Here is a 15,647-nt window from a genome sequence, read left to right on the forward strand (position 1 = left end):
CTTGAGTCTTGTATTTGAAAGTCAAATTTTCTATTCAGCTCTGGTCTTTTCATCAAGAATGCTTGAAAGTCCTCTATTTCACTGAATGACCATTTTTCCCCCTGAAGGATTATACTCAGTTTTGCTGGGTAGGTGATTCTTGGTTGTAATCCTATCTCTTTTGCCCCCCGGAATATTATATTCCATGCCCTGCAGTCCCTTAATGTAGAAGCTGCTCAATCTTGTGTTATCCTGATTGTGTTTCCACAATACTTGAATTGTTTCTTTCTGGCTGCTTGTAATATTTTCTCCTTGACCTGGGAACTCTGGAATTTGGCTACAATATTCCTAGGAGTTCTCCTTTGGGGATCTCTTTTAGGAGGAGATCGGTAGATTCTTTCCATTTCTATTTTGCCCTCTGGTTGTAAAATATCAGGGCAGTTTTCCTTGATAAATTTCTTGAAAGATGATGTCTAGGCTCTTTTTTTGATCATGGCTTTCAGATAGTCCAATAATTTTTAAATTCTCTCTCCTAGATCTATTTTCCAGGTCAGTTCTTTTTCCAATGCGATATTTCACATTGTTTTCTAATTTTTCATTCTTTTGGATTTGTTTTACAGTATCTTGATTTCTCATAAAGTCACTAGCTTTCAATTGCTCTATTCTAATTTTTAAGGAAGTATTTTCTTCAGTAATCTTTGGGACTTCCTTTTCCATTTGGCCAATTTTGCTTTTTAGGGCATTCTTCTCCTCATTGGCTTTTTGGACCTCTTTCGCCATTTGGGTTAGGCTATTTTTTAAGGTGTTATTTCCTTCAGTATATTTTTGGGTCTCCTTTAGCAAGCTGTTGACTTGTTTTTCATGATTTTCTGGCATCACTCTCATTCTCTTCCCAGTTTTTCCTCTACTTCTCTTATTTGCTTCTCAAAATCCCTTTTGAACTCTTCGAAGGCCTGCAACTGATTCATATTTTTCTTGGAGGCTTTGACTTTGTTGTCTTCTTCTGGTTGTATGTTTTGATCTTCTTTGTCACCAGAGTAAGATAATATAGTCTGACTCTTTTTGTGCTGCCTGCTCATGATCCCAACCAATTATTTGAGTTTTAAACTCTTTGTTAAGGTAAGAGTCTGCTTCCAATGTGAAGAGTGTACTGTCCTAAGCTTCAGGGGTTTGTACAGCTATTTTCAGAGATACTTCCAGGGACCTGAAAGTTTTCAGTTCTTCCAAGGTGCTATGATAAGGGGCAAGGTGTTTCCTCTCTACCGCCACAACAAGCTCTACCAGGTCAGCACTCCTTCTCGCCCCAGGACCATACCTCAGAACTGTGACCCAGATACAAGCACAGGTAAAGCAAGAGATTCCTGCCTCAGCCCTAGCAAAGAGATCCTTGCAATCCCTCTCTGATCAGCCACTCGATTCCCCCTCAGTCTGTGGGCTAGAAGCTCAGGAGGCAGCTGCTGCCCTGGACCTAGCTTCTCTCTCTCACCGCAGTCAAAGACTTTTCCCACTGACCTTCTAAGCTGTCTTTGGCGTTTGTGGGTTGGTTGAGAGGTCTGGAAACTGTCACAGCTGCCTGCGATTCAATCCTCTGAGGCCTGCTCCAGGTTCGCTGTTGCCTGTGCGCCCACACCAAACTGCACTCCTCTCCCCACCCGGCGCGATATACCTTTCTGATCGGCCATCCAGGTTGTCTTGGGCTGGAAATTTGTTTTACTCTGTTTTTTTGTGGGTTCTGCTGTTTTAGATTTTGTTTAGAGTCATTTTTTTATAGGTATTTGGAGGGGTTTGAGGGAGAGCTCAAGCAAGTCACTGCTTTCCCTCTGCCATCTTGGCTCCGCCCTCTGCAATATTTTTATAGTCATTGCTCAGCAATAATGCTTTCATATTTACTTAGACAAAGGTCACCTTCAAGGAAATCACTGAAATTCTTCAGTAGTGCAGTCCAAAATCAATATGGTTTTCCTATTCCTTAAACATCATATATGGTAAGGATAAGTCCATTTGTTAAGTAGTGCACTTGAGGGAGCAATTTGGAAATGGGGTTGTTAAAAGTAACAAATATTAGTAGGGCTAAGGAAAGTTGCTTTCTTTCTTACAGTTTTAATTTCATAAGGTATCACTGAAAAGGGTATAGATAATGTAATTTAACTTCTTATTAAATAAAGATAAGACAATGGGCTGGGTAAATAAAGATAGACAGGGGATATTCCCCACAATTTAGTAATTTTTGCTACCAGTATTGTTCAATTTTCTTCCCCTACTCCATCTTGGATTTCTGGAAATGTTGATGAAATTACAAGGAGATTCATGTTGTAAACAAACACCTTGTTCTACCTGGAGATAAAGAAAGCTAAAGGTTCTTTTGACAAAACTGATTCCATATTCCACATATTTTACTCTCGGGAAAACAGTTAATAAGGTATACAGGGTATTGGCAGGAATAGGCAAGTAACATTTGAAAGCTAGATTCCCCCCCCAAAAAAAAATAACTCCCAGATGTATTTCAGCTATAAGAGATTATTCATACTAAGGTGTGAATAACTGTTCACTAAGATATCAGGTTAACATTTATCTGAGCACTCAGAGAATAGGAGTTTTGGTCAAGATATGGAAGAAGGAAGAAAAAATTTAAAGGAAAAGTCTTGTATGAGGCATGATACTTAGGAGAGACTAAAGATATCAAGTCACTAAATGTCTGAAGAGCAAGAGAGAAATCTCTACCTTTAGAAGCTATTTAGCCTAAACATACCCGACCAATAATCTCCTCTACAACATGCACCTAAAGTGGTCATCCAGCCTTAATCTGAAGACCTCAGTCCATCAGTCAATAAACACTTATTAAGTTCCCCCTATGTGCTAGCCAATGTGATAATCACTAAGAGACAAAAGACAGCCCCTGCCACCAAGGAGCTCACAATATAATGAAGGAGACAACATGCAAACATATATGTACAAACAAGCTATATAAAGGATAAACAGGAAATAATTTTAAAAGGGAAGGCATTAAAATTAAGATGAGTTGGGGAAAGGCAGAGATGAGAAAGGAAAACATTTCAGGCATGGGAACAGCCAGAGAAAACACCAGGAGCTAAGCAATGGAGTATGTTGTTCCTGGAATAGCCAGGAAGCCAGTGTCACTGAATCAGAATGGTGGGGAGTAAGGTGTAAGAAGACTTGAATAGCAGAGGACAGCTGAGAAGGAGGGGAGCGTTCTGAAAGGCTCTGAATGCTAAACAGAGCATGTTGGGTTTGATCCTGAAGGTGGACAGGGAGCCAATGGAGCTTTCTGAATGAGGATCTGCCACAACCAGGAGGCTTTAGGAAAATCACTTTGAAGGCTGAATGAAGGATAGACTGGAGTGGGGAGAGACTTGAGGCAGACAAACCCACCAGCAGGTTATTGCAATAGGTGAGTTATGAGGTGATAAGGATCTGTATTAGACTGATGACAATGTCAGAGGAGAAAAGGGGTTATATTCAAGAGATGTTGCAAAGGTGAAATTGACAGGCCTTGGTAACAGATTGGATATGGGAGTGAAAGAGGAGTCTAGGATGATAGCTAGGTTGTGAGCCTGATGGATTTGGAAGGACAGTGTCATCCTCTACAGTAATAAGAGGTAGGAGGGGAGAGTGGGGAGGGTTTAGGGGAAAACATAATGAATTCTGTTTTGGACATATTGAGTTTAAGATACCTACTGGACATCAAGTTGGAGATGTCTGAAAGGGAGTTGGAAATGTGAAATTAGAAGTCAGCAGAGAAGCTGGAGACCAAAGTTGTGAGAATCATCAGCATAGTGATGGTAATTAAGTCCATGGGAGCTAATAAGATCACCAAGCGAAACATAGTTAGAGGGCATGATCTGGAGGAGGATCCAGCAAAGGAGACAGAGAAGGACCTCAAAGAAATGGGGACCCAATTACTACTGGAGGCAGCCCACTCACTTCTGGATAGCTCTGGGATGTTTTCCCTAAGTTGGCTTCTTTACAATGTCTATCCACTGCTCCCAGGTTTTCCCTTTGAAGCCAAACAAGTGTAATCCTTTTTCTGTATGACCCTTCAAATACTTAAAGAGAGCTAGGCAGTCTTAATGCATCCTCCCAAGTCTTCTCTTTTCCAGGTTACAGGTCTCCAGTCCTTCGAACCAATTTCAAATATGATCTTAAGCTTTAGTCACCCTCCCTGGTATACTCTTCAGTTTATTAACCTCCTTCCTAAAATCTGATGCCCAAAACTGACAGAACACTTCAGATGTGGTTTGATGAAGGCAATGTACTATTGAGTGGAGCTATCATCACCCTCATTCTGGACACTACTTCTCTTAATGCATCCCAAGAGCACAGTAAGTTGGACAATGGAAAAAAGCATTGCCTCATTTTTACCTAGGACTGATATAGGCTATCAACATACTAGTTAAAATATTAGATCTCATCTGAAAGGTTGAGAATCTCAGGTTCTTTCAGCTCTTCCCAAGTGGTCCAGTTGTGGCTAGTTCAGTTCAATCTAGAAACTTCATATCTAATTGCTCCTCTATTACTAAAAGAAAGTAAGTAAGAAAGAGAAATGGGAGATTATTATATATGTGTATTCCTCTCCTATTATCATCAATACCACATAATATTCTTCCAAAGGCCTTTAGAATGTGTCCTCTCATAAATACCAAGGGCCTGCTGTGTAATAAAAGCAGTTTTCCAGTAACAGTTGACATTTCCCTGATTTCCCTATGAAAAAATGTAAGTGACCTTAAAAATACATCAACAGTGCCAAAAGCTACTGTGATTTTTCTATTATTAATTGTAACTGAGAGGGTCATGCAATGCTGAGACAGCATTCTCAGATGGTCAGTATTTGGAGGTTTTCTTTGGGGTACCAATTTCAAAATATTAGTCCAGGGAACCATTTTTCTTTGTAAAAGATGAACTACCCTGAAAAATATTTGAACCTTCCTTTTTTATTCTGAGTCACAATGAGCATTTTTTTACGGCAAAGAAAAAATGAGAAATGGATTTCATGGATAATCTTGCATATCACAATTAGAATTCATACCTTACCTCATCTCTGCTGATGAGTTCATTGGAGAAAGTGAGTCCAGGCATAAGACCTCTCTTCTTAAGCCAGAATATAGCAGCAAAAGAGCCCGAGAAGAAAATCCCTTCCACAGCAGCAAATGCAATCACTCTTTCTCCTGTTATATAACATGTATTCACTTTAAACAGACTAAAATGCAAAATTCTTTTTAAGATAGAACTGAAATAATCCTGCTCAATGATTTTCTGATAGTAAACATCAGTCAAGGCATAAAATAGGAAGACACATCCTAGCCAAAAGTATTTGCCATTAGGCATTTTTTAAAAATTTATTTTAATTCATGGAATAAAACAAGCATTTCTATAGCACAGCACAACAAAAAAGATGATTCCACATGAAACTACAAATCCACCATGTACAATTTGCTCTTCAAACATGCAAAGTTATCATGTAAATTTCTTTTTTTTCTCATTTTTCCCCTTCCCTCTCCCTCCCACCTCCCAGTCTTAGAGATGACCACCATTAGATACAAACAGGTATTTCTATATATATCTAAAATTATTCTATACATACTTCTATTTATCAAGTCTTTCTCTAGATGCAGATAGCATCTTTCTTCATATATACTTTATGGTTATTTTGGGTATTTATAATAGTTAACTTGGGTATTTATAACAACTTATTTGCTCAAAATCGTCCTTAAAATAATATTGCTGTTACTATACACAATGTCTTCTTGGTTCTACTCATTTTGCTCTTCATTATCTCATGCAAATCTTTCCATGTTTTTTCTAATATCATTGAGCTTATCATTTCTTTGTTTGTTTTTTGTTTTTTGCTAGGCAATGGGGTTAAGTGACTTGCCTAGCCTCACAGAGCTAGTAAGTGTCAAGTGTCTGAGGTCGGATTTGAACTCAGGTCCTCCTGACTCCAGGGCCGGTGCTCTATCCACTGTGCCACCTAGCTGCCTCCAAGGTTATCATTTTTTTTACAGTACTGTAGTATTCCACCATAATCATAAACCACAACTTGTTCAGCCATTCCCCCAAATGATGGGCATCCTTGCAATTTCCAGTTCTTTGCCACCACAAGAAGAGCTGCTATAAACATTTTAGAACACTTTTCTTTTTTTCCTAGTAATCTTTAGAAATAAACCTAGTAGTGGTATTGCTGAATCAAAGGATATAGGCAGTTCAATAACTCTTTGGGCATAATTCCAGACTGCTTTCCAAAATGACTGGATCAGTTTACAATTCCACCAACAATGAATTAGTGTCCCATTTTTTCCACATCCTCTCCAACATTTATCACTTTCCCCTTCAATTATTTTAGCCAATCTGGTAAGTATAAAATGATATCTCAAGACTGTTTTAAGTTGTATTTTTCTAATCAATAATGATTTAGAGGAGCAGCTAGGTGGCACAGTAGATAGGGTACCAGCCCTGGATTCAGAAGTACCTGGCCTCAGACACATAACACTTACCAGCTGTGTGACCCTGGGCAAGTCATTTAACCCCACTGCCTAGCCAAAAAAAAAAAATAAATAATAATTTAGAACATTTTTTCATATGACTACAAATTGTTTTGACCTCTTCATTGTAAAACTTCCTGTTCATATCCTTTGACCATTTATCAATTGGGGAATGACTCCTATTCTTACAGATTTAACAAAGTTCTTCACATATTTGAAAGATAAGACCTTTATCTGAGAAACCATCCATAAAATTTTCTCCCAATCTTCTGCTTTCTTTTTGATCTTGGTTACATTTGTTTTGTTTGTACAAAAATTAACTTAATGTAATTGAAATTATCCATTTTATATCTCACTCTGTTTTCTCTCTCTCTCCTTTATTAATAAATTGTTCCACTATCCATAAGTCTGAAAAGTAGTATCAGTAATGTCCATGTCCTAATTTTCTTGTAATATCTCTCTTATATCTAGGTCAGGTATCCATTTTGACCTTATCTTGGTAAACAGTGTAAGATATTGGTTTATGCCCAATTTCTGCCATACTGCTTTCCAGTTTTCCCAACAATTTTTACCAAATAAGGAATTCTTATCCCCAAATCTTAAGTCTTTACACTTGTCAAATACAAGGTTATTATATTTAACTGCTGCTATAAACTGCATGTTCTACTCTGTTCCATTGATCTGTCTTTCTATTTCTTAGCCAGTACCAGATAGTTCTGATAATTACTGCTTTAAATATAATTTAAGATCTGGTACTGCTAAACCTCCTTTCTTTACATTTTTTTCCATTATTTCCTTTGATATTCTTGACTTTTTGTTCTTCCAAATGAATTTCGCTATTATTTTTTCTAATTCAGTAAAATAATTTTTTGGTAATTTAATTGGGATGGCATTGAATACACAACTTAGCTCGGGGAAAATTGTCATTTTTATTATATTGGCCCTGCCTACCCATGAACAATTAATATTTCTCCAATTATTTAAATCTAATTTTATGTGTATAATAAGTTTTTTATAATTTTGATTATGTAGTTCCTGGGTTTGTTTTGGCAGATGTACTCCCAGGTATACCCACAGGTGTTTTATACCATTAGTTTTTGAATGTCCTTCCTCCTCACCTCCACTTCTTAGAAGCCCTTGTTTCCTTCTAGACTGAAATCAACCACCACTTTCCATATGAAACATCAACTGATCCTCCACAGCTTCCAGAGCCTACTCCTATTACCTTATATTTTATTATTTTTTTGTATAATTATATATGTACATTGTTTTCCCTAATAGAATGTAACCTCCTTGAGGGCAGGCACTGTTTCATTTGTATTCCCTGCAAATAAACATTCAATTTGGTATTTTTGTTTTACAGACATAGCTTTCATTTAAAGTTCACCCTGCAATAAAAATAAACAGGAGGTACCTTTAGTCCACTTGCTATGGGCTAACAGAACCTAATGAAAATCAAAATGTGCCTTTGCTTAATCTGCCATTGTGGTGTCATCTTTTTTTATGAGAAAATCTTGTCTTTAGTTGTAATTATTTTTATACACACTGTGGAATATAATACACTGAGAACTTAATATTAAACAATTATCACCAGCCTTCATAGAAGGAGCATGGTATAGTGGATACAGGGCCAGGAAGCCTCAAGGCCACCTCTGACACAGACTGGCTGAATGACCCTTGGCAAGTCACTTTAACTCTAAGTGCTCTATGTCAGGTGTGTCAAGGTCAAATAGAAAGGGTGGTTCACTGACTTGGAAAACCACAAATTAACATTATCCATGTTACATTGTATATTTATTTATTTTGTTAAACATTTCCCGATTACATTTTAATCTGGCTCCCTGACACTGGGGCCTCAACTCCAGGCAACTTTCTAAGACTCTCCAGTTGCACAGAAGGTGCCAACTTAAATTGGTTGAGGGAGTTTCATCTAGGATTCCCTACACTAAAAATATCACAAGTGCAGTCCCTATCCTTATCATTATGTGATGGATCATTCATGGATTCACTTCACTGATAATTAGAAAACAAATAATTTTTATAGTAGACTTTAAAATTTACAAAGATCTTTTTACATCTTATTTGAGCTTTGTGAGAATCAAAAAGACGTGTGATATAGACAGTATGGATGCTATTACTTCCATTTTAAAGATAAGGAAAACGAATCTCAGAGAGTTCAGTTGATTTGACCATGATTACATAGCTAACAAGTGTCAAGAAGCAGAACCGAAACTAGGTTTTCCTAATTCCAAGTTCACCACTCTATTCATTATGCCTTGCTGCCTCTCAGAAGTATAGACAGAATATCTTCCTATAATATCTTCTGAAATAATTTAGACAACTTTAGCTGACAAATAAGAAACCTGATTTTGAAAGCACGTTATGTGTAAGTGTCTCTGATTATATTTATTGACACTTCGATGATCTCATCTGTGTAGATGTTCCCTCCACTACTACAAATCACAATGCCTCCATACTCTCTCATCCTATGTGATTCTTGTCCATGTGGTTACAAAAATCTTCCATAAATCTTCCACCCAAATTACTAGGGGTCTTCCCAGTTACTTCCATATTTCACAGTTCCTACTGCAGCTCTCATTTCTCTTATTCTTCACTCCTCATATACAACTGGTCCATATCTTTCTCCTATCACATACATCCTGATATTCCTTTCTAATGTGTTTACACTTGAGAAGTGTTCACATTTCTATTAGAAGTTGGCGAAGTTAGCCTACTCAGATCTACCATGCATCTTCCCATTGTCCTTTAGATCTAAAACTTTGATGTTTCTAAAATCACAATATTCCATAATTTACAACTCTGTAACACCACTGGAAAGATAATAGTGTTGTTAAAGATAGGCCTTGGTGACAACAAGCAGTATGTGAAGACAAATTACCACCAAAGTTCCCAAATAGGGCTTGGCTCGCTTTCTTCATCGTCTTCAATTCCGTTCTGCTCATTGTGTTAATCCAACTTCATGTCGTAATCTGGGAAATGTGTAGTTTTCACTCTGTCTTTTCCCACTGTACATAGCTAAGCCAATGTCTTTCAAATGATTATGGGTTTTGTGCAATTTCACATAACTAATGAAAAGGAGCATTTAAAGAACTTTGGCATCAATTGGGCCCATGTGACTTTTCATTCTTCTCTCCTTTTTTACCTCCTTCCAAAGGCCCTTCCTTCTCCTCGAAACAGAGACCTCAGTGCAAGGTTTGTCCTAGCCACAGGAAAGCAATTCAACAAACATTTCTTGAATGCTAACCATATTTTCCCCAATAGTTTCAAAGGAAAAAATAGTATTCCTCTCTTTTCTCTCTCCTCCCCCTCTATTTTGTTTCATCATCACAGTATCCAATAAAATTTGTTTTTTTCCCAAAGGTTTACTTCTCTTTCTTCTGTCTACCAAAGACAAGTCCAACTCTGATATTTACTATCTGATTCACCACTGCCAAGAATGTTATAGAGGAGATTCATGTTTTGGGTTGGGGTTAGGGAAAGGGACCTCTAAAGTTCCTTTGAAGTCAATGATTCCATGGTTTAATGATTTACAATCTTGCAGGACACTGAAATTTTGACCTGCTTTAAGTCAATAATGGTACAAAATATTACTGAAAATAGTTGTAAATTGTAGCTGACTAGGAAACTCCTGATCAGATTCTGTCACACTCTCAGTTATCTCTGTCTGCATTAATGCCTGTTTAACTTTCAGTCTTGCAGCTTACCAATAAAATTAGATTATTTACTCTAGTTTCTAATTGGCTGCTATATCTTATGTTTCCATTCTAAATTTAAGACTCATTTTCCTTGAACCAAATATCACTGTTGATTATTCAGAATAAATTGTGTTTATTTATAAGAATGGAATTGATATTAGAGATCAATAAATTTAATTCTAAGACCCAGTGAGGTTAACAGTGATTCCATCTAAAGCCACCACATTAAATAGCTCTACATTGGCTGAATCTAATAAGAACATATGTAAATTAAAGCAACATACCAAATGTGGATTTTCTGTCTGCTATCCATTTCAAGGCCCAATCTGCTTTCCTCTTAACACATGGCATTGTTTCAACTGCATTGAATAAGAACTCCCTGTAAAACCAAAATAATAATTGGTATAATTTCTTACCTTACTACCTAGCTTTCTTCAGACAAAATTTTCACTGCTTAATCGAGAATAATTATTGAACCTTCAATTCTATAAACAATACATATGCAGTTTTTCAGCACTGCAGAATGATCACTAAAAGCAAACAACCATAGCAAACTTTGAAATGACAATGAAATAGGTATTATCTGACAAGGTATTTGTGACCAAAGATTTCTAAATAGGACAGTTTCTTTAAACACACTCTCTAAACTTAGTGATCAGAATGTTCAACATAAGATAAACATACATACAATGAACATAAGACTGGTACACCTGAATTCAAATGGCTAAAAGACTGCTAATTCATCATTTAGTGGGGGTGGAAAATAGATGTTATTCAATGACTGACTAAAACATACAAATGTAGTGAATATCTATAAATAAATTTAAAAGGCTGATGAAAATCCCAATGTACCTTTTTTGGGGGTCTTTGATATAGGTATCTATTAGCAAACTGTACATCTCTGAATGAACGTTCTCAATGAGAATTTGAAAGCCATAGAAACAGCGTGCCTCTGGGACCTGCACCTCCTGACTAAAGCGTTCCACCTAAAGAAAAACAGCAAGAATAAACTTAATGAAAGCCCATAAAATAGTAGTTATCAAGTCAATAAGAAATTGAGTATCAAAACCATTAGCTAAATATTCTCCATTAAGCTTGTCTTATCACAAACTGGCCAAGAAGATGGTTTTTGTGAATTGTGTATAATTGAAAGAAGGCATTTCTAATCAGTGAAAATTATTACAGCCAATCCAACATTGTTTGTCAAATGAAGGAGAGGCATCTTTTGCTTCAATATTTCAAGATCCTTCCATAACTTCAGTTTTATTGATCTTACCTTTCCAGATACTATTTTCAGTATAAATATGAAGTTATTTTACTATAATTATCAAACAGTTATTGCGTATTAACCAAAGCAAAGGAAATCACTCTTACCAAATTTTCATTGACTATTCCATCACTTGCTGCAAAAAAAGCCAAGATATGAGAGATGAAATACTTCTCATCTGATTTCAGTTTGTTCCAGTGAGGAAGATCCTTTGATAAGTCAACCTGAAATTTAAAGTTTCCAAAATTTTAACTTAGACAAGGTCAAAATATTTTCCAATAAACAAGGAAAACCTCAAGCTGCAATTCACTCTTAAGGTTAGAGAGGAAGACCCATTATATTTAAAGTATGTATAAGAAAATACTTCTATTGTACATAAATTTTGTGAAAGAATTCTCTATTCCTTTGGAAGAGAGGTTATAATGATTGGTAAAATCGCATTTTAAAAATTAAAATGGATCAACCTACATTACAATCTGGAGAAAAGTTAATAAGGAAGGTTATCTTCAAAGATATTTTAAGAAAAAATTAATAACTTCCATGCAGCCAGCTACCATAATTTATATACTGCTTAACTTGGTGGTGAGCACATAGCAGATAGCAGATTGTACTCTCCAATTTTCCCAAATCTCTCTGTCTCTGTCTAACTCTGATAACATGGAAGTCAAAATTATATGTTGGTCTGCTCCAATATCACAAATATAGTAGTGAAAAGACTACCGTTTTCTTGCATGCCCTGTTGCTTTGTACTAGGGTCAAGCTAATTTTTGATCCATAATAAATACTTGATAGTTGGTTACTAATGCTACTTTGCTGCCAAGTCTTATATTTTAGAAACTGCCAGTAATCATGTCAAACACAGAATTATCTGGGGTCAAAATACATTACAAGTATACTTACTTTGTAGAATAGGGATTCATAAAGTTAGCCAGAAAATGAACTCTGATAAATTGAAACATATTTCCCAACTGTCTTCCATTATAAAAATGAAGCTTGTTCCCAAAGAAAATTTTAGTTTTTAAGATGCAATTTAAAAGAAAAACAAAAAACACTCTAAGGTTGTAAGCAGACCTTTCTAAAAATTACATAAAAGAAAAAAAATTCCTGATAAAATTTGAGTGCCAATATTATTCATAAGTATTAAAATACAAATGATTTTGAGAAGTTCTGTTCTCTTGAACCAAATTGGAAAACACGCCCTCTTGGTTGCATAGATGAAAATGTAAGTTCCTTGAATGCAGGAATGCTTTTGTTTATTTTCAAAACTTGTCTTCTCAGATCCTAGTACAGCGCCTGTCACATAGTTAGGACACTTAAATATTGGTGGACCAATTAGATGAGGGGGAGGAGGAGGAGGAGATCTGAATTTCTTTCAAGAAAGAAAAATTCTTCTAAATTCAATTTTGTAGTACTTCATCTCATTTCCTTTGGAAATCCCAAACTTTTTTTTTGTTTTATAATAATATCCTTAAATGTATAACTAAACTTGTTTGTTGTTTAAGCAGTGGTTTGCTTCTCGTTCTGTCTGTTCACCTAAGTTTATTTTAATGGGAGAAAAAACATCACTCCATTTGTATTCCTCCTGTAAGGCCAGAGCTCACAGGTATTGCAAAAATAATCAGTTACTTAATTTAGATTTCTATAGGATCAGTTTCCTCTAGGAGACAACAAACCTATCAGAAATAAAATCAATGCTTGAAAATCACTTATGGGAATCATTTTTTTTTATTATGGATGATTTTCTAAGCAGATTTCAAAATAAAAACCTTTCAAATATTTGGAGTAGTTATCGATTGCTTCAATCTCCTTCTATCTACCCTAAATAACTTTCGGAACCTTTTTTCTATAGGTTTTCAATCACATTAAGTTGTTAATTTCTAGACTCTCTCCAATTTTCCCAAACTCTGGTGATATGGAAGCCAAAATTATATTAGTTTATTAAAGACCTAGCCAGTATAATGAACAGTAAAAATACTGCCTTTGTATACTCTGTTCCCTTGTACTAGGGTCAAGCTACTTTTTGAAACCTTGATGTTAAATTACTTCTGTTTGACTTACAGTCCTCTTCAATTCCCAAATCACTTCAGTTTCATTTCTTCACAGTTTTTCATTCCCTACTACATATTTGGAAGAGATGTCTACATTTATTCTCTTACGTATAATATACCGAACTTGTTTCTAAGGAACATTGTCCTATTTTGCCCCTTCATTTTTAACTTAGAAAGTTTTCTCTTTGATAATCTTATGTCCTTCTTTTATTTCTCTGTCTCAGTGTCCTAAACTAAACCAAACCTTTACTCTCCTCTCCTATTGATCTGGCCTCATTTTTCATTCTTCAGTCTTGACTATGTATAGTTGACCAATTCAACTACATGGTGTCTCCCACTCCTGATTTTCTTGTACTTGTACTCCTTTTGTCTTGCTGTCATATGTAATATCTGCCTTCTCTCCTGCCATACTGCTGCATTCCAATAGAGGAAGTCACTTTGTCATACCTCTGAGTTGGCTGAGTTCACTATAAATTCATGTCATCTCATCTACATTTGGGTCTTCACTGCTACATGGCAAAACTTCTTTATTTTTGATTTATTCTATTCTACTTTCCTCAATGGCTATTCCAAAGCTCCCCTTCCCAAGTTCCTAATGCTTCCTCTACTACTCTTTTCAGCAAATGTTTCACTATTTTATTGAGAAAACAGAGGCACAACTTTCTACCTAAAATATCTCACTTTCCATTTAAATGGTGTACCTTAAAACTTGGTCCAACTTTTTTCTTCAAAATTTGATTGGTGATATGGATGATGGAGCTAAGAGTACAGTTATCCCTTCCACACTGCCATTTTTCACATCGCAGTTTCAATATATCACAGATCGGCATGAGAAATCAAACGAGAATTTTTTGGGAGTTTTGTGGAAGCCTTCACGTGTCATCTGCGGCTTTCACAAAACTCCCAAAAAATTCTCATTTAATTTCTCATGCCAACCTGTGATATATTGAAACTGCGATGTGAAAAATGGCAGTGTGGAAGGGGTAACTGTACTCTTTGCTCCATCATCCATATCACCAATCAAATTTTGAAGAAAAAAGTTGAACCAAGTTTTAATGTACACCATTTAAGTGGAAAGTGAGATATTTTAGGTAGAAAGTTGTGTGACTTCCTCACAAAATACATTTTAAATACTTCTATCAGCTTACCAAAGAAGTATTTGCCATCATCCTGGAGAATGTCCAACAGAGTCCAAATGGAAGAGGTATTCCCTACAGATGGTGAAGTCTTCTAGATGGTCCTATTTTTGATTAATGTCATGCAGATTGTATCAGGCCATGGAACACTTCAGAACCTCCTAAATGAGATTCATAACCTTTTAACAGAGTTCAATCTAACGACTCAACAAGAAAGACTATGTGAAGAGGAATGTCTATTGATATGCAGTAGGGTGGCCATTCCATAGAGCTGAACAATCAGAATACATATATTGAACATAGAGTGCACATGGACAATAGCCTAGGTCCAGAACTGAACATGAGGAAGAGAGCAGGCTGGATTGCCTCTGGAAAAGTGCACAGTGTTTTAAGGACTCTGATCTTCAATCAGAAACAAAGATTTCTCTTTTTAACAAGAATATTCTTCCAGTGTGCTATATGGCTTCAACTCATGAAATATCAGTTTCCAAATAGTTAAAATTGTGGGTAATTCAAAGGGCAACTGAAATGTCCCAGGCAGGCTACAACATATTAGCAGTAAAGAAGTAAAGGGAAATGGTACCAAAAAATATCACAGAGGAGCTATTTGACTAGAAAAGGAGGTAGGTTACCTGTACATTAAGAGAAAGGGATAACCAATAGACAACTCATACATTCAGTTAGCACCCATACAATGTCAAGAGATCTAGAGGGAAGGCCCTCAGCATGCATTCTGGAGATCCCATAAAAGATTTACTGGAGGACATATATTATAGTCATGTAAGAATAGAGAACAGAAGAGTTGCAATCTAAACCACTACAGGGAGTACCTAAAACAAAGTATGGATCTGTTGAAATACTGAAATATCAGGAGCCTAATGAAATTACAACAATATATATATTTTTAATGGTGCATTTCACAAATACATTGTTGGAGGGAGTTAAAACTGTAGTAACTATTTATTACTACAAAACGCATACTAAGTGTGCCATAGCTAGGGTAA

General features: G+C 36.1%; 1 protein-coding gene across 4 annotated transcripts in view; it reads right to left on the reverse strand.

Moving 5' to 3' along the window:
* Window positions 1–15,647, reverse strand: part of RRM2B (ribonucleotide reductase regulatory TP53 inducible subunit M2B) — a 127,249-nt gene that overhangs the window by 99,054 nt on the left and 12,548 nt on the right. For all 4 annotated transcript variants that reach the window (XM_027849988.1, XM_027849987.1, XM_027849986.1 and 1 more), the window contains exons 3-6: window positions 11,567–11,683; window positions 11,045–11,178; window positions 10,477–10,571; window positions 5,029–5,162 (exon numbers count right to left, since the gene is read on the reverse strand). In XM_027849988.1, the coding sequence (XP_027705789.1) occupies window positions 5,029–5,162; window positions 10,477–10,571; window positions 11,045–11,178; window positions 11,567–11,683 (480 nt within the window). The remainder of the gene's footprint in view (window positions 1–5,028; window positions 5,163–10,476; window positions 10,572–11,044; window positions 11,179–11,566; window positions 11,684–15,647) is intronic.

The sequence above is a fragment of the Vombatus ursinus genome, unplaced genomic scaffold (assembly GCF_900497805.2).
Source record: "Vombatus ursinus unplaced genomic scaffold, bare-nosed wombat genome assembly UNPS02008961.1, whole genome shotgun sequence".
Lineage (NCBI taxonomy): Eukaryota > Metazoa > Chordata > Mammalia > Diprotodontia > Vombatidae > Vombatus > Vombatus ursinus.